Source organism: Scyliorhinus canicula, chromosome 3 (assembly GCF_902713615.1).
Source record: "Scyliorhinus canicula chromosome 3, sScyCan1.1, whole genome shotgun sequence".
Lineage (NCBI taxonomy): Eukaryota > Metazoa > Chordata > Chondrichthyes > Carcharhiniformes > Scyliorhinidae > Scyliorhinus > Scyliorhinus canicula.
Window position 1 is genome coordinate 45,641,652 of NC_052148.1, and position 18,727 is coordinate 45,660,378.

General features: G+C 46.6%; 1 protein-coding gene across 2 annotated transcripts in view; it reads right to left on the reverse strand.

The window, feature by feature from the left end:
* Positions 1-18,727, reverse strand: part of smad2 (SMAD family member 2) — a 140,386-nt gene that overhangs the window by 45,175 nt on the left and 76,484 nt on the right. The window contains exon 2 of one of the 2 annotated variants that reach the window (XM_038790486.1): positions 7,622-7,711. The exons of the other annotated variant lie outside the window; for it this stretch is intronic. Within the exon in view, the coding sequence (XP_038646414.1) occupies positions 7,622-7,711 (90 nt within the window). The remainder of the gene's footprint in view (positions 1-7,621; positions 7,712-18,727) is intronic. 2 annotated transcript variants of the gene reach the window in all.

Sequence of the window (18,727 nt, forward strand, 5' to 3'; positions counted from 1 at the left end):
GATACATCACCTGTCTATGTTTATCTCCTTCCTTCACACTTTCCAGAAACCCAAACTTTACATCCAAGTGAAACAGTGATTTACTGCTACTTCTTTCAAGTTAGTGCATTATATTAATTGCTCACAAAGCAGTCTCTGCTACACTGGGAAAACCAAAGCAAATGGTCAGATCTCTTTGTAGAACATCTTTCATAGAATTTACAGTGCAGAAGGGGGCCATTCGGCGCATCGAGTCTGCATCGGCCCTTGAAAAGAGTACCCTACCTAAGCCCACACCTCCACCCTATCCCCACGCCTCCACCCTATCCCCGTAACCCCACCTAACCTTTTTTGGACACAAAAGGCAATTTAGCAGAGCCAATTCACCTAACCCGCACATCTTTGAACTGTGGGAGAAAACCCACGCAGACACGGGGATAACGTGCAGTCTCCACACAGTGACCCAAGCCGGAATCGAACCTGGGACCCTGGAGCTGTGAAGCTACTGTGCTAACCACTGTGCTACCGTGCTGACCTGTTCATCTTGCAAGTGTGGCGTGGAACTTCCACCGATTGCCAGTTTAATTCTCTACCTACTGCCACTTCTCTGTCCCTACGCAGTTCTAATGAAGCTCGACGAAAGTTCCTGGAACAGCAACTCATCCCTCAATTAAGCACTTTACAGCCTCCTGGACTTTCAACAATTTCTGTTCAGAAACAGCATTTCCATTTTTCCCAGGCAGCAGCAGGGTGCTGGGAATGATTCTGTCGTTATTTATAACTGTGGATCAATCTAGTTCTTTACTTGCTGCATTACTGTCCTTTTTGTCAATGATTCACAACTGTATTTTACCCTTTTGTTCTTGCCTCCCTCACCCATCTGTGTTCCTTAAAACGTACATTACACCTGCAACATATTCCAGTTCTTACAAGAGTTACTGTCCTGAAATGTTAAAAATTTGCTTCTCGTTCTACAGATGCTCTTAAACTGCCGAGCATAAATGGCGCCAAGCTCCCAGGTTCAATCCCGGCTCAAGGTCACTGTCCGTGTGGAGTTTGCACATTCTCCCCGTGTTTGCGTGTGTTTCGCCCCCACAACCCAAAGATGTTCATGGTCGGTGGATTGAACACGCTAAATTGCCCCTTAATTGGAAAAAATGAATTAGGCACTCTAAATTAGCCACTCTAAAGGGGCTGGTTTAGCTCACTCGGCTAAATCGCTGGCTTTGAAAGCAGACCAAGCAGGCCAGTAGCACGGTTCGATAACCGTACCAGCCTCCCCGGACAGGCGCCGGAATGTGGCGACTAGGGGCTTTTCACAATAACTTCATTGAAGCCTACTCGTGACAATAAGCAATTTTCATTTTCAAATTTAAAAAAACAATCTACTGAGCATATCCTGCATTTTCTCTTTAATGCCAAATAGGTTTTCTCTGAAATTGCTGATTACAACTAGTATATAGAACACAAAAGGCTCTTCACAGGAGCGCCATAAAGCATTATAGACATTGAGCCACATAAGGAGACTTTGGGCAGATGGCAAAAAGTTTGGCCAAAGTAGTAGGTTTTGATGAGTAACTTGAAATATGAAAGAGTGGTTGAGAGACAGAGATTTGGGAGGGAATCCAGAACTTGGGATTGGGATGGGGGAGCGAGCACGTGAGAGAAAGCACAAGAGAGAGAGAGGGGGAGGGAGAGAGAGAGAAAGCATGAGAGAAAGCACGAGAGAGAGAACGAAAACGAGAGAGAACAAAAACGAGAGAGAACGAGAGAGAGAGAGAGAACGCCAACGATGAGAATTTTCAAATTCAGGTGTGGCTTGACCAGGTCAAGAAGCAGAGATTTTTTCAAATGAATTTACACGTATTTTATTTCCTCAATTTAGAGTGGCCAATTCACCTACACCGCACATCTTTGGGTTGTGGGGGTGAGACCCACGGAGACATGGGGAGAATGTGAAATCTCTACATGGACAGTGCTCCAGGTCAAGATGGAACCCGGTTCCTCGGCATGGTGAAGCACAGTGCTAACCACTGAGCCACCGGGTCACCCCTGGAAGCACAGAGATAAAAGAGGAATGGGATTTAGCAAAAGCAGAGATAGCAGAGTTTTGGATGACCCAAGTGCAGAGCCTAGAACAAGAGAGGCCAGCTAGTAGTACATTGGAATAGTCAAATATGGAGGTGACAAAGGCATTAATGAGGATCTTAACAGCAAATGAGCAGAGGAAGGGCAAACTCAGGCAATGGTATAGAGGCGGACAAAAGATGTTTGTGTGATGGCAGAGATGTGGTCACAGGGCTCACTGTTTTTCCCCCCCTGTTGAACACTTTACAAATACCATTCAACACCAGGTCACCATATAACACTGCACCAAAACAATGTTTACACGTGATGCTAATTTCCAAGTTAAAAATCTCTAATACTGCAATGTTATTTCATTTGCAATGTGTTCCCACAAGTTGTTCGATTTAAATGCTTTTCTAACATTACAGTGGAGTTTATTTCCAATGATGCAAAATTCTCTTCACTTGTACGACAGAGTCCTGTGCGGCAGCATAAAAGAATAGCCAATCCGTAACCGTGATCATAGAATGACAGAGCATATGAGAAGTCATTCGGCCCATCTCACCTGCGCACACTCTTTAGACCATAAGACAAAGGAGCAGAATTAGGATATTCCACCCATCAGGTTTTCTCCACCACTCAATCGTGGCTGATATATTTCTCATCCCCATTCCTGCCTCCCTCCCCCACCCCCATAACCCCTGATCCCCTTATCAAGAGGGAGGTCAGGCCTAACAAATTTGATTGACTTTTTGAGCATGTGACTGTTCAGTTGAGGGTAGTGCAGTGTCGATGTAGTTCACTAAATAAGGGCTCTTATTTAGTGGCCTCCTGTACGGCATCTTGTCAAAGGCCTTCTGGAAATACAAATATACCATGCCCACTGGTTCCCCTCGATCTAATTTCCTCATTACCTCCTCAACGAATTATAATAGATTTGTCAGGCATGACCTCCTCTTGACGAATCAGTGTTGACTCAGCCCTATTTTACCACGCACTTTTAAGTACTCCGTAATCCCATCCTTAATAATAGACTAAAATCTTAACAACTGAAGTCAGGGAGGGCACCTATAATTTCCTGTCTTCTGCCACCCTCCCTTCTTAAACAGGGGTGTTACATTAGCCATTTTCCAATCCTTTAAGAGTTATCAAGTTATTGCCACACTTCTGCACTTTTCCCATAACCCTGCAATTTTTTCCACATATAGTTATCTTGAAAGAGATCATTAAACCTCCTTCCACTACCCTTTCAACTAGCGTATTCCAGATTTCAACAACTCTTTTGCTAATTACCTTAAATCTGCATTCTCTGGTTGCCAACCATTCTGCTGCTGGAATCATCTCCCTCTTCTCCCCCCCTCTCCCTCCCCCCATTTATGTGTTAAATCCCTTCACGATTTTAAACTTCTCTATTAGATCGCTCCTCGGTCTTCCTAGCTTTGAGAACAATCCCAACTTCGCTGGTCTTTCCATGTAACTGCAGTCCTGCATCCCAGATACCATTCTAGCAAATTGGTCCTTCGCCCATTCCAAAATCTTGAATTAAAAAGGGTATAAGAGGAGCAAAGAGAAAGCATGAGAATATATTAACATCCAACATAGAAATGAGCACGCAAGTCTTTAATAAACAAAGTGAAATGGTATGCAAGGGAAGGGTAAAGCCAAATAGGGACCAAAAAGGCCTGTGGAAGCAGAGGGCATGGTTGAGGTTACGAAATAAGTAGGGGCTGATGCCAAAAGACTAGCAGATTACAAATACTGTATGCATTTTTTAAGAAAAGAGATGGGTGGTTATAAACCTGGTAACTATAGCCTAACATCCATGGTGAAGGAACTTGTAGGCAATAATCCAGCCAAAATGAACTAGCATTTAGAAAAGTATGGATTAATAAATGCAAGTCATAGTGGATTGTTGATGGCAAATAGTGTTTGATGAAGTTCTTTGATGAAGTAACAGTGCTGCAGTTAGCGTGGCTGCCTGCTCATTTCTCTATGTATGTCAATAGGCTGCCTCTAGTTCTATGCACTCTAATTTTTGCTGTGGTATCTCCTCATCAAATCCCCCATTTAATCCATCTTGTCTTTTCAAATTATCATCCCAAGGGGGAGGTGGGGACCTCGATGGGGTCCCCGATACAGGGGAACCACTGGTTTGTCCCGGGGAGAATTGACGACGGGTTCCTGAGTTGGCACAGGGCAGGTGTTAGGGGGTTGAGGGACTCGTTTGTAGACGGGAAGTTTTCAAGCCTGGGTGAGCTGGAAGGGAAGTTCGGACTTCCCCCCGGGAAACACCTTTAGGTACATGCAGGTAAGGGCGTTTGTCAGGCGGTAGGTGGCGGAGTTCCCTCTGTTGCCGCCGCGTGGGGTCCAGGACAGGGTGCTCTCGGGGATGTAGGTTGGAGAGGGGAGGATCTCGGCAACGTACCAAATGATGCAGGAGGTAGACGAGGCCTCGGTGGAGGAGCTGAAGGGTAAATGGGAGGAGGAGCTGAAGGGTAAATGGGAGGAGGAGCTGGGTGAGGAGATTGAGGAGGGGACGTGGACGGACGCCCTAGGAAGGGTGAACTCCTCTTCTTGTGCAAGGCTTAGCCGCATACAGTTTAAGGTGCTACATAGAGCTCACATGACCGGGACAAGGATGAGCCGGTTCTTTGGGAGCAAGGACAGGTGTATTAGGTGCTCAGGGAGCCCAGCAAATCATACCCATATGTCCTGGGCATGCCCAGCGGTGGGGGAATTTTGGAAGGGCGTAGCAAGGACGGTGTTGAGGGTGGTAGGATCCAGGGTCAAACCGGGCTGAGGGCTCGCAATATTTGGGGTTGCAGAGGAGCCGGGAGTGCAGGAGGCGAAAGAGGCCGGCATTCTGGCCTTTGCGTCCCTAGTAGCCCGGCGGAGGATTCTTCTTCAGTGGAAGGATGCAAGGCCCCCGAGGGTTGAGGACTGGATCAACGATATGGCGGGGTTGATTAAATTGGAGAGGGTGGAATTTTCCCCAAGGGGATCAGGGCAGGGGTTCTTCAGGAGGTGGCAACCATTCCTAGATTTCCTGGCAGAACGGTAAAAAAAAAGGCCAGCAGCAGCCCGGGACGGGGTCGTCTCTTTGTTTTGGGCTGAAGGGACGTGTATATTTGTTCTTTGCTAATGACGGGCGTTAATTTATTTCTTCTTCTTTGTGTACATGGGGGGGGGGGGGGTTGTTCTTTCTTTTCTTAGTATTTTTTGTTATTGATATTTTGTGAAAATTTGAATAAAAACATTTTTTTTTAAAAAATTATCATCCCATCTCCAAATGCTTCTACAAAGTTATTGGATATGCTGCTCTCCCACCGTGACACAAATCTGTGCCGATCTAAAATGCAACTGCATATTTGAATTAGTCTAATTATGTTTCTTTCTTTGCCATCACATTGGGCTTACTCAGTTCCAATATTCCATTAGAAGGCACGATCTTTTGAATAATTTCAGTGCAAAGAAGATTCAGCTCGACTTTTCCCTAACAGGAAGATATGTTCTCCTTGGAACTCAAAGAAACACAGGAATGTATTACTGATGATCAGAACAAATAATGCTAGCACGATCAATAAACACAACTCTTATTATATCAGTTGAATTTTAAGTGCAGTCTAAATGTTATACTGCTTTCCAAAAGTATGGTTGAATAAAGTTGAGTCTGTTGACAGACGCTTGCCAGACGGTGTGAACTGTCTGAGCAAAAAGCATTATTAACCACTGAAGTGTTCAATTAGGATTGATCATGTGCATGACCAAACAACCAATGTGGTCATGCATAATTCACACATACTGGTGTATGCAAGCCCCAGCATCAAATTTCTAACCAGATCTCAATCGAGCATGGTAGGTATGCCATCAAAAGATTTAATCAACATTTAGAAATCAATTTATAAATTGGAGCTGTTGAAGAATGAAGGTCACAAAATCTGGATCAGATTTGGAATTCATCAACTGAAAACTGCACAGGTGGGCAAAGCATACAAAGAAGCTTTCAGCAGTATTGTTATGATTCACCAGAAACATAAGTATCCATTACAAGCCTTCAGAATGATAAGTGTAAAAACTGGTTGAACCAATTATGATCCTCAAGAACCTTTCTACCCTATTGATAGCTAGATAGTTAACCTGATGATTAATTCTTTAGGAGACATATCCCTTCAATATCAGAACAGAATGATGCGCGACATGGGCAATACTAAAATTCCTTGCCTCTGCTCACGTATTTGATCTGAGCAAGAGAAAGCACCAGAAAAATTAAGGATTACCATAAATAGCTTTGCTAATCAGGACATGGGCATATTTGTGAAAATGAAGAGGTTACACTAGTTCCACAAATGATAATTCATCATGGGTGTTTGGGTGGAAGAATGGAATAAGCTTTTGATACAAGGTTCAGAACTCGCAGCAACATACTGGTCCAATATGTCAAAGAGAATTTTCATTTACAAAGACCTATTTTCCTTCCTCACATTGAAGATAATTTTTCAAACTGCAATGGTTTCCAGATGGGTTAATGCTAATGTACATTAGGACCAAGACTACATACAGTAATTCACTTATGTATTCAGAGGTCATAGGGTACAAATGAGCCATGTGAAGTAACTACATGCTGCTTTAGTTTATGATTTAACCAGCTGTAGAAGCAGAAACCGTCTTTCAACCTTGCCCAGAATTTTTAATAAAATGTGACATTTGAGCAAAAGGGATCAAATGTTAAACCAAAACCTAACGTGAAAGCAAAATTAAGCAGATGCTGGAAATCTGTAATAAAAACAGAAAATACTGGAAATATTCAGCAGGTCTGGCAGCATCTGTGGAGAGAGAAACAGAGTTAACGTTTCAGGTCAATAACATTTCATTAGAACTGCAACATGAAGTCTGTTTCTCTCTCCACAGATGCTGACTTAATCAAAGCTTTCTTGAAGTCAGAATTCTGAAAATAGCACTGATGTCAAAGTTGTAATTTACAGTTTGAATATAAATAACACAAGAAAGCGTATGCTCATGTCAAAAATCATCTATTGTCAGACTTACCCAATGTAAAAGATTTAAAAACATGCAATAATTTTAAAAACATGTCCAATATCGTAGCTATCTAGATATCACCTTTTCAAATTCCATTCCCATTATGATACTAGTTAAATGAACCTAGTAAACATGATTTTGTTTGAACAGTTATCCTGTCATTAGCAGAAAGTTATGTAGAAGCAGCTACTGGAATCACCCCTTTTAAATACAAAGACATGTCTTTTTTTTGGCTTAAAATTATACAAGATTTGTCACAATCAGATTTAGAACAAAATACTGGAAGTACACATCAGGCACATCTGCATCTGTAAAAGAAAAAGATAGGTTAACAATTAGGGCGTGAACCCTCTTTTCGATGTTGATGTGCCTCGTAATTCCATCTCTCTTTTTATTTGCCTTTTTTTTTAAATGCACAAAAAGAGACAACTAAAAATACCAAGTGTGAATTCAAACATTGACAATCTCAAATGCTCACAAATTAATCCCAACATCTCACTGCGTGGAAGAACAGAGCTTTTAGTGACTGCATATTCACCTGGTTTGCTCAGGAAAGCTGTAAAGGCCTGTTGTATCCCACTGATCTACTGTACCAGGTGTACTCAGTCCCCAAATTTCAGAGCATGTGCTGTGCATAAAATTAGAAAAAAAAAAGGGTAAACATGGGGCATGGTGTAGTGAAAAGCTGATGGAGGATCATACATGTAGACAAACATAAAAATAAGTCTCTTTAAAATAAGAAATGTCAAGGTTCCACTCAAACAATAAGTTTCTTGGGGGAAAAGGAGAATATGCATTTGATCAACTTACCATGGAAGCTTATTGCATTGTGGTTGGCATTCCACAATGCATGCCAGAAACAAGAGACATTTTTCACAAAAGCATGCTTCAAAATATTGTTCTGTGATGAACAAGCACTCAACACTTCATTTTCCCTTTACCCTAAATCTACAAAATATTGAACATAATCAATGTAAAGAAGGCATTAAAGGTAATATTCATTGAAAATGGCCATTAAATTTTGTTCAAATGAAAACCTTTAAAACAAAACAAGGAAAGTTATGAATGTCTACTGTAACCACAATATGAAATATTAAGATAAAACTGTAAAAGTGCTCCACAACTTATCCTTTAGTTCATAGTCTCCACACGTATACACGTAGTACCAGATGCAAATGACAGAAGCTATTTCTTTGAGCCCTGTTATGAATCCTACTTGGATATCAAACTGTGTACTAGGGTAGATGATAGGTTTGTCTACTTTCTGTATTATATTCTGTGCAGAATAGGAATCAAAGATTTGAGCTTCAAAAAAGCAACACATATACAGATTCAAAAAAGCAACGCATATACAGATTCCAAGACAAAACAGTTCATGACAACAAGGGCAACTACCAGTCGCTAATAAAATGCACTTCGAAATAGTATACTGTATGCACGAAGTATGTCAATGGTGACCTTTCCGCCTCTCCAGCTAATGCTTTTTCAGGTCCCCTGCCAAAACTCTCAGTTGCCTCCTTTCCACTTTTATCCCATCCAGGTGGCACTTGCTAGTTCTTGGATAAACATTTTTTTTTTCCTTTTCAAGCTGCAATCTCAACATTTTAACTAAACTATGCCTTGTTCCGTTCTGCTAAACGACTATGACGAATACGAAGTGTTATTTCAGACAGGCTAATTAGGGTTGCACAAAGAGCTCTGATGCTGATAGTATTCCTACTCTGTCCCCAGTGATAATATACCTCCAAACCATGCCACACCTTCCGATTTAGACATATTCTTCACTTTGGAAATGCTCATTGCAAATGTTCAAAATGCTTATTCTTTAAAATTACAATCCATCATCCTTAAATCAAGGATTTAAGTTAAACAAATTTTAATTCCTAATTTACATTGCCATTAGTCATATATTTTAGGAACTCTGCTTATAATATTTTGATGCATCATCAATCATTGCTTTGAATGAAATCTTTATAACAGCTTTATACCCTAGCTCAGTCTTTATATTGCAACACAAATTGCTGTTTTCCATGCTCTACAGTAAGATAATGAAAATCATGCTTCACCTACCCAATTCTTGTTTTAAAATCTTTTTATTGGTATTTTCAAGAATTATAAACAATTATCTACATTGCTGGTCGTGTTCATTCACTGTACAATACAGAAAGGTTTGTCTTTTCCTTCCCTGGATTTTTCCTATATAAAGTCTGCTTGGCTTGCAGTTCCTCCCGCCCCCCCCCCCCCCCCCCCCGCCTCCCTTGTGCCCCCCCCCCCTCCCCTCCACCCTCTTTTTCTTCCCCCGTCAGCTTCAGCCGTGTTTCTCCTGTGGCTGGGAGAGTTGCCCCCCTCCTCCCCCATTGTCTCCTTTTATGCCTCTCCAGCCCTTTCTCCTCACCTCCGGGTTGCATGTTCCTTTGGTTCCCCCTTGTCTTTCTTTTCTTTTTCCTTCTCTTCTTTTCTTTCTAAGTTCCCCGTTTCCCTATCTGTTCATTGTTGTTGGCCTCAAACAGGTTCTGGAACAGGCCGACAAACTGCCCCCATGTATTTAGGAAGCCTTCTGCCAACAGCATATTGAATCTTCTCAAGGTGGAGAAATTCCGAGAGGTCAGCAAGCCAGCCCACAGCTGTGGGTGGTGATGCTGATCGCCAGCCAAGCAGGATTCTACAGCGTGCGATTAGGGAAGCGAAAGCTTCCCCATGTGTAGCTCTGGCTACACATACCCCAAAGATTACCACGCTTGGGCATGGCATCACCCTCACCCCCACAACCTTGGACATTGCCCCAGAGAAGGCTGTCCAGAACCCAGCCAGTTTGGGACTAGCCCAGAACATGTGGGTGTGGTTGGCCGCCCCCCTCTGGCACTGTTCACATTTATCCCCCATCTCCGGGAAGCACCTGCTCATTCGGGTTCTGGTCAGGTGTGCTCTGTGCACCACTTTGAACTGCATGCGGCTGAGCCTTGCGCAGGAGGAGGTGGAATTGGCCCTGCTCAGTGCTCACCTACCCAATTCTAACACACTAACCCTAACTCTAATCCCACTTATTAACATTACAATACTGAAGGGAAAAAACATTTTAAATAAAAGCATCCCACCCCCTTTTGGCAGTGATCTCTCAATAGGACCAACTTAGTATCGCCGCATCGAAAAGAGCTGGACCAACAGGTGCCCTCTCCCCCGGGGCCAGGGGGGAGCGGGAACTGGAAGGTAGACTTTACCGAGGTGCTGAGGGAGCAGCTGCAGGTACTCAAGGCAGAGGTGAAGGCAGAAATAGAGGCCGCAGTGCAGGCAGCAGTGGCCAGGGTCATGTCAGAGGTGCAGAAGGCCCTGACCAGGCTAGAGGAGAAATTGGATACCCAAGGGGAGAAACTGGAAGCCCAGGAGGCGACCATTAAAGGAGCTGGAGAAAGCAGCGACTGACACGAGTGACCGGGTCACGGCCCTGGAGAAGGAGGTGGCGAGACTGGGCGCAACACAGGGGAGCCTGAAGGGCAGAGTAGACGACCAGGAAAACCGCTCAAGGAAGCAAAATGTCAGGATAGTGGGCCTGCCAGAGGGGAGCGAGGGTAGAAACCCCACAGCATACGTGGCTGAGATGCTGGGCAACTTAGTGGGGAGGAAAACTTTCCCCAACCCACTGGAAATGGACAGAGCACATCGGTCGCTGCGCCCGAAGCCCAAGGCAGGGTAACAACCGAGAGCAGTCATAGCTAAACTGCACCGGTACTGGGATAAGGAGACAATCCTGCGCTGGGCCAAGGAAAATAGAGCTTGCAAATGGGAAGGGCACGCCATTCGAATCTATGAGGATCTTGGGGCAGATATAACTAGGAGACGGGCTGAGTTCAACAGAGCGAAAGCAGCTCTCCACAGGAGCAGAGTGCGTTTTGGTATGCTGTACCCAGCGAAAGTCTGGGTCACATACCAAAACAGGGAATACTTCTTTACAGCACCCGCTGAGGCGAATAGGTTCGTCGAGGAGCACGAGGAGGACAGTAGCATTGTAGGGCAGCACGGTAGCATTGTGGATAGCACAATCGCTTCACAGCTCCAGGGTCCCAGGTTCGATTCCGGCTTGGGTCACTGTCTGCGCGGAGTCTGCACATCGTCCCCTGTGTGCGTGGGTTTCCTCCGGGTACTCCGGTTTCCTCCCACAGTCCAAAGATGTGCAGGTTAGGTGGATTGGCCATGCTAAATTGCCCTTAAGTGTCCAAAATTGCCCTTCGTGTTGGGTGGGGTTACTGGGTTATGGGGATAGGGTGGAGGTGTTGACCTTGGGTAGGATGCTCTTTCCAAGAGCCGGTGCAGACTCGATGGGCCGAATGGCCTCATTCTGCACTATAAATTCTATGTAAAAAAAAAAAAACAATCAGCGGGTGTAGGGACGAGGGGCCTCTGGCAAGGGGCAATGACATGCCGACGGGGGGGTGGGGAGGGGTGGGGCAACGACATGCCGACGGGGGGTGGGGAGGGATGAGGCAATGCCAGCCCCCCCCCCCCCCCCCAACACTGGCAGGAGCACCCAGAACAAAGAACAAACCACTGCCCGAGGGACCACTCCAGGTGGGAGGCCAGACCCCAGCACAAGGGAACGAGAGTAATGGAGAAGGGAGAGCAGGCGAGAGGGGTGCAGGGTAGGATGGGGGAAGAGCGGGCAGAAAACCTTAGAGGCCAGGCAGGGGAGAAGCGAGACAATAACCCCCGAGAGGGGAGCCACCGTACTAGCAGGAAAGCTAGCGCCAGGGGCACGCAACAAAGCAGGGCCGCAGAGCACCCGTCAAAGTCGGGAGAGCAAACGGGGACAGGAATAGGGGAGAGAGGGGTATACGGGGGTGGAGGGAAAAGGGAGAGACGGGGGGGGGGGGGGGGGGGGGGGGGGGGGGGGCACACACGGAGCGAGAGACCGGGGAGGGGAGATGCAGGGACGGAGGGACAAAAGAGGCCAGAAAAGGAACAGGGCTACAAAGTGCCACAACCAAGGGCTCGAAACAAGGAACCGCTGCAAGCACCCACCCAGTACGGTCTGTGGGCGAAGGGAGCCCCCAGAGTGCAGGGGACTACCCGTGTGGCGGACACACGGTGGACGGCCATGGCGGGTGCCCCCGGGACAAGGGGAAACCCCGGAGCGCAGAGACACGACCGCATGGGGAGAGCAGTGACAGCGGCCATCCTGGACGGCCCCCTAACAAAGGGAAACCCCGGAGGGCAGAGGCGCGTCCACCAGATAAGTATGGTTAATCCCATAGGAGCGAGGGGGCAGAAGCCCCCCACCAGGATAATCACCTGGAACGTAAGGGGACTTAACAGCCCAGTGAAGAGATCCAGAGTCCTCACCCACCTCAGAAATATGAGGGCCGACATAGTCTTCCTCCAAGAGACGCACCTGAGGGAGCAGGACCAACTGCGGGTAAGAAAGGGTTGGGTGGGACAAACCTACCATTCCCACTGTGGGACAAGGGCCAGGGGGGGGTGGCGATCCTGATCGGCAAGAGGACTATGTTTAGGGCAACAAAGACGGTTACAGACCCAGGGGGGCGGTATGTCACGGTCAGCGGGGCCCTGGATGGGGCACCGGTAGTTCTAGTCAACGTGTACACGCCCAACTGGGACGACACAAGTTTCAACAAAAAGACCATGGCAGAAATCCAGGACATAGCGACGCATCGACTAATCATTGGGGGGGGGGGGGGGGGGGGGGGGGGGGGGGGGGGGGGCTTCAACTGTGTACAGGATCCAAAGGCGGACAGATCAAACCCCAAAACAGGGAAAACCTCAAGCATGGCAAGGGAACTCAGTCACTTTATGGAGCAGATGGGATCAGTGGACCCCTGGAAGGTTCACCCACCCGGGGGAGAAAGAATTCTCCTTCTTCTCCCCAGTACACAACGTATACACCAGAATTGACTTCTTTGTGGTGGGGAAAACGGTGCTTCCAGGGATTGACAAAATGGAATACTCCGCAATTGTGATATCAGACCACGCTCTACACGACATGGACGTGCGGCTAGAGACGGGAAGTGCCCAGCGCTCCACATGGAGGTTGGACAGTGCCTTACTAGCTGACAAGGCCTTCAGCGAAAGGATAGTGCGGGCCATAGCAGAGTACAAGGAGAACAACCAAAACGGGGAGGTCTCACCCTCCACATTCTGGGAAGCGCTTAAGGCCGTACTAAGAGGGGAAATAATTGTCTTCAACGCGCAAAGAGATAGGGAGGAAAGGGTGGCTGGGCAGAAGCTGGTCGACTCCATACTGGAGGTAGACCATAAATACTCCAAGGCCCCGACCGTAGAGCTCCTGGCGGAGAGGAAAGAACTACAAAGGAACTTTGAGCTGCTTTCCACCAGGAAAGCAGTGCACCAACTCCGCCAGGCACGCGGGGCCCTGTACGAACATGGAGACAAAGCCAGCCGCCTGTTGGCACACAGCTGAGAAAGCAGGCAGCCACCAGAGAAATTGCGCAAATCAGGGGTACCGGAGGCACATTGAAAACAGAACCAGAGAGGATTAACAAAACCTTCAAAGCCTTCTACCAAGAGCTGCACACCTCAGAGCCCCCAACGGGGAAGGCTGGGGTGAACCGGTTCCTTGATGGACTGGACATACCAGTCGTGGGAGAGGGCAGAAAACGGGACCTGGAAGCACCACTAGCACTGGGAGAGATCATGGACAGCATTAGCTCCATGCAGACGGGGAAGGCGCCAGGACCGGACGGATTCCCGGCGGACTTCTACAAAAAATTCGCAACAGCGCTAGCCCCGCACCTGCGGGAGATGTTCACAAACTCGCTAGCTAGGGGCACACTGCCACCGACGATAGCACAGGCCTCAATCTCGCTGATACCCAAGAAAGACAAAGACCCAACGGAATGTGGGTCATACAGACCCATCTCACTGCTGAACGCAGACGCCAAAATACTGGCCAAAATCCTAGCAAAAAGGCAAGAAGACTGTGTACCTGAAGTGGTTGCAGAGGACCAGACGGGCTTCGTCAAAGGTAGACAGCTTACCTCGAACATCAGGCACCCGCTGAACGCGATAATGACCCCCTCCGGGGAGAGAACACAAGAGGTGATTATCTCCCTGGACGCAGAAAAGGCCTTCGACAGAGTTGAATGGAAATACCTCAGAGGTACTGGAGCGGTTCGGGCTTGGAACAGGGTTCACCGCTTGGGTAAAGCTCCTATACAATGCTCCCATGGCTAGCGTACGGACCAACAATACCAACTCCCAATACTTCCAGCTGCACAGGGGCACCATACAAGGATGCCCACTGTCGCCTCTGCTGTTCGCACTAGCAATCGAACCGCTAGCAATCGCGCTCAGGGCAGCAAAAAAATTGGAGGGGGATCCGAAGGAGAGGCAGAGGGTACAGAGTCTCACTCTATGCAGATGACCTGCTCCTCTACATAACGGACCCACAGAGCAGCATGGACAGAATCATTGCGCTCCTGAAAGAGTTTGGAGCCTTCTCGGGCTACAAACTCAACATGAGCAAAAGCGAGATCTTCCCAGTACACCCGGGGGGGGGGGGGGGGGGGGGGGGGGGGGGGGGGGGGGGGGGGGCACTAAAGGGGCTGCCGTTCAAACGAGCCCAACACAAATTCCGCTACCTGGGGATCCAAATAGCCCACGACTGGAAAGGGATCCACAAACGGAACCTCACCAGTCTGACGGAGGAAGTAAAAAAAGGACCTGCAAAGATGGAACACACTCCCACTCTCCCTCGCGGGGAGAGTCCAGACGATCAAAATTAACGTACCAATCATGGCGTTCGTATTGGGGGGGGGGGGGGGGGGGGGGGGGGGGGGGGGGGGGGGGGGTTAAAAATGCTGGGATCCCAAAGAAGATCCTACAAAAAACAAAATCCAGGCAGGGGCTAACCCTCCCAAACCTACTATTCTACCACTGGGCGGCAACAGCCGAGCGAGTAAGGGGATGGATCCAGGAGCCAGAGGCCCGAATGGGTGCGTGCAGAGGAGGCCTCCTGCATGGGGACCTCCGGAGGCCGTTGCCACGGCAGCACTCCCATCCCCACCCAAAAAACACTCCAGCAGCCCAGTGGCGACAGCCACCCTTCAATCCTGGAACCAACTGCGGCAGCAATTTGGCCTGACCAAAATGTCGGACAAGGCTCCCATCTGCAACAGCCATAGGTTCACACCAGCTTCACGCCACCTTCAAAAGGTGGAGGCAGGACGGAGGGACACTGACAGTCAGGGACCTATACACGGACGGCAGGATCGCAACACTGGACGAACTGACAGAGAAATTTCGGCTAGCCGGGGGAACGAGCTGTGGTATCTGCAGCCCAAAAACATCTTACGGAAGGAGACAAGGACGTACCCACAACCGCCACGACAGACACTACTGGAAGACCTACTGGACGCAAGTATCCTAGATAAAGGGAACTGTAGCAACATGTATGACCGACTGGTAGAAAGGGCCGACACCGTACTGAACGCAACAAGAAATGAGAGGATGACCTGGGGATTGAGATAGGGTGGGGACTCTGAAGCAAAGCACTGCATAGGGTCAACTCCACCGCCACGTGCGCAAGGCTCAGCCTGACGCAACTAAAAGTGGTACATAGAGCCCACTTAACAAGAAACCGTATGAGTAGGTTCTTCCCGGAGGTGGAGGACAGATGTGAACGGTGCCAAAGAGGCCCGGCCAACCACGCCCACATGTTCTGGTCTTGCCCCAGACTTGTGGAGTACTGGGCAGCCTTCTTCGAGGCTATGTCCAAAGTGGTGGGGGTGAGGGTGGAGCCATGCCCGATGTTGGCGGTCTTCGGGGTTTCAGACCAGCCAGGTCTATTCCTGGGGAGGAGGGCGGACTCCCTTGCCTTTGCCTCCCTGATCGCCCGCCGTAGAATCCTGTTTGGCTGGTGGTCAGCAGCACCACCCAGAGCTGCAGACTGGTTGTCCGACCTCTCGGAATCTCTCCAAATGGAAAAAATCAAATTCGCCATCCGAGGGTCAGACGACGGCTTCCACAGAACGTGGGAGCCATTCATGCAACTGTTCCGGGACCTGTTTGTGGCCAACGAACAAGAGGAAGAATAGCCGGGTGGCCAAGAATCAGGGGAAAATGGACGGGAATTGGGGGAAGGTAGCCGGGGGGGGGGGGCTACGGGTTTGTTATGGGGGTTTGTTCTCATGGTTTTATGCTTATTTCTGTTTCTTGTTAATTTATTGTTTTTGTATTAGAGGGGGGAGGGGTTACTGTTTTTCTCTGTTGTGATCAAATTTGTTGTTGAAAACTTGAATAAAAATTATTTGAAAAAAATATTTTTTTTAAAAAGATACAGCTAGGCACCGTGGGGGGGGGGGGGGGGGGGGGGTGTAGGGGGTGAGTGCTTCATTGGGATGGTGTGGGAAGACTGGGTCGCGTGGGGTAATGTCGATTTAATTGTTATTCTATATTCTCTTTTTACACTATGTTAATATTCACTCTAGTTAGTTTTGTTATTATTGTTCTTACTGTTCTTTTATGAAAAATTCTGAATAAAACCGGAATAAAAATACTTTTTAAAAAAAATAGGACCAACTATGCTTTCCCAAAAAGGTTGGTGTCTCTAAAAATCCCTCAAAAGAATTTTTTTCAAAAAAGTTTCTTCCTCTCCCAGTCTAATGTCTCACCAAAACCTGAAATAGAAGGTATCCTGACCACTACAATTTATGTTATTTGCACACTTGTAAAATAAAAAGTCCTAATTTTCTGAAACATGCAGAACAACTTTCCCCATGTGACCAGTTAATAACTAAATTACTTCCCTTTCAAATATTCTACAAATTCAGAATCATGAGCTGCAATGCAAACATTTTTTTAGCTGAGGTATGCAAAAGAACTAAGTGGTGAAGACTAAAGGACAAGTACAGCATTTTGCAAATATTTCTCTACAACAATGCAACTTTATTAACCCCTTTTGGCGTGTGGAGCACCTGGACCAAAGACAACTTTTAAAATAGATTTTGCTAAAAGAGTGAAAGATTCTCAAATTAACAGCAGAACAAAATTATTCACAATTAGAGGTAATAAGAGTTAAACTTGCAGAGACAATTTTGAATGGGCAAGCATAAAGTACCAAAGAAATTATTCCCTCTTGTCATGAAGATGCAGAAATTTGAGATTGCTAAAAGTTTCATTAATCACACACATTATGTTGAATAGAAATTATATACTGAATAAAAGATGCAATTTCTTAATGCAGCAAAGGCAGCACTAAAAATGATAACCAGATATGATGGAAAAAATAAGCAACAAGTTATATATTTTCCACAAGGCTACAATCGCAGAATTTCACAGAACAGAATGAGGCCATCCAACCCATCATTAAAAGCTCTCAATTAGCTTTATTCTCTCACTCTCAAAATATTGCCTTTTCAAATATATATTCAATTCTCCATTTAAAAGTATACCATCCACCACCTTTACAGGCAGTGTAGTCCAGATCATAACAAATTCAACACAACACTGTCTATACTTTATGGACATTAAACTTCTTAAAATTTTCAATTTTAAAACTCTACAGCTTGCTAAAATATTAACTGCAATAATTTTTTATGCCCTCGTTCTTTTAAAATCTGCATTATCCACCCATTGCGCTACTCCCATCAACCCAAAAGTAGTGATTACTGCAAGGATATAGTTCGACCAACTGCTTTCTGGTAAATTACTCGTTTCGCCATTCTTCAAAGGCTAGGCTTAGGCATTAATGTCATGGAGTTACGTAATAATATAAAGCTTTGGCTTCAAGCTTAATTCTGCCCTTGTACAACAAACTTACACACTTCCAACAGGGATCACTAGATGATGATCTGCAGCCAAAGACCCGGGTTTGATTTTTCCTCGTAGTCCAGGATGGCTAAGCTAATCGCAGCATACGAGTGTAGATAATTCAGCACTGATCCAGGATTAAATTTTAGGACCTTTGTATTCGGCTATGCAGACCACACTACAGGACCCCTATATTTTTCTTGTAATCGAGGGAAAAACCCATAATTTCTTCCTAAGTTTTAATTTTCAGAGAAGTGTAAAAGTAATAGAGTCGTGAGAGAGTGGGGGAAGCTTCCCCAACATGTGTCCTGGTGAACTTTTAAAGCCAGTACATAGAGGGTACTACAAGAGAGGGCGCGGTCTCAGATTTAATTTCAGGTAACAAAGCCGGGCAAGAGGTTGAACTCAGTAAGGGAGCATTTTGCAGACAGCGATCAAGATTGTGATGGAAAAGGGCAAGGATGGGCCTGAAATCAAAGTTCTAAATTAAACTGGGGGGGGGGGGGGGGAAAGAGAACAGTGGAACAATAGGGAGAGTACAGGGCCAACATATCCCAGTCAAGAAAAAGGACCATCAAATCCAGTGAAACTTGGATATCAAGGGGTGTACAGCTTTGGATAAAGGGAAAAGGAGAGAATTTGACATATCAAGGGCGCAAAACAGCACAAGCGCATAGAACGTGCAAACGGGAACTTAAAAAGGAAATCAGGAGAACAAAAGGGGTACATGAAAGGATGCCAGCAGGAAAGAAAGGAAAATCCTAAATTGTTTTACAAATACATTAGGGTAAAGGGATAATGAGGGAAAGTGTGGGGCCCATTAAGGACCACAGTGATAATGTGTGTGTGGAGCCGGATGACGTAC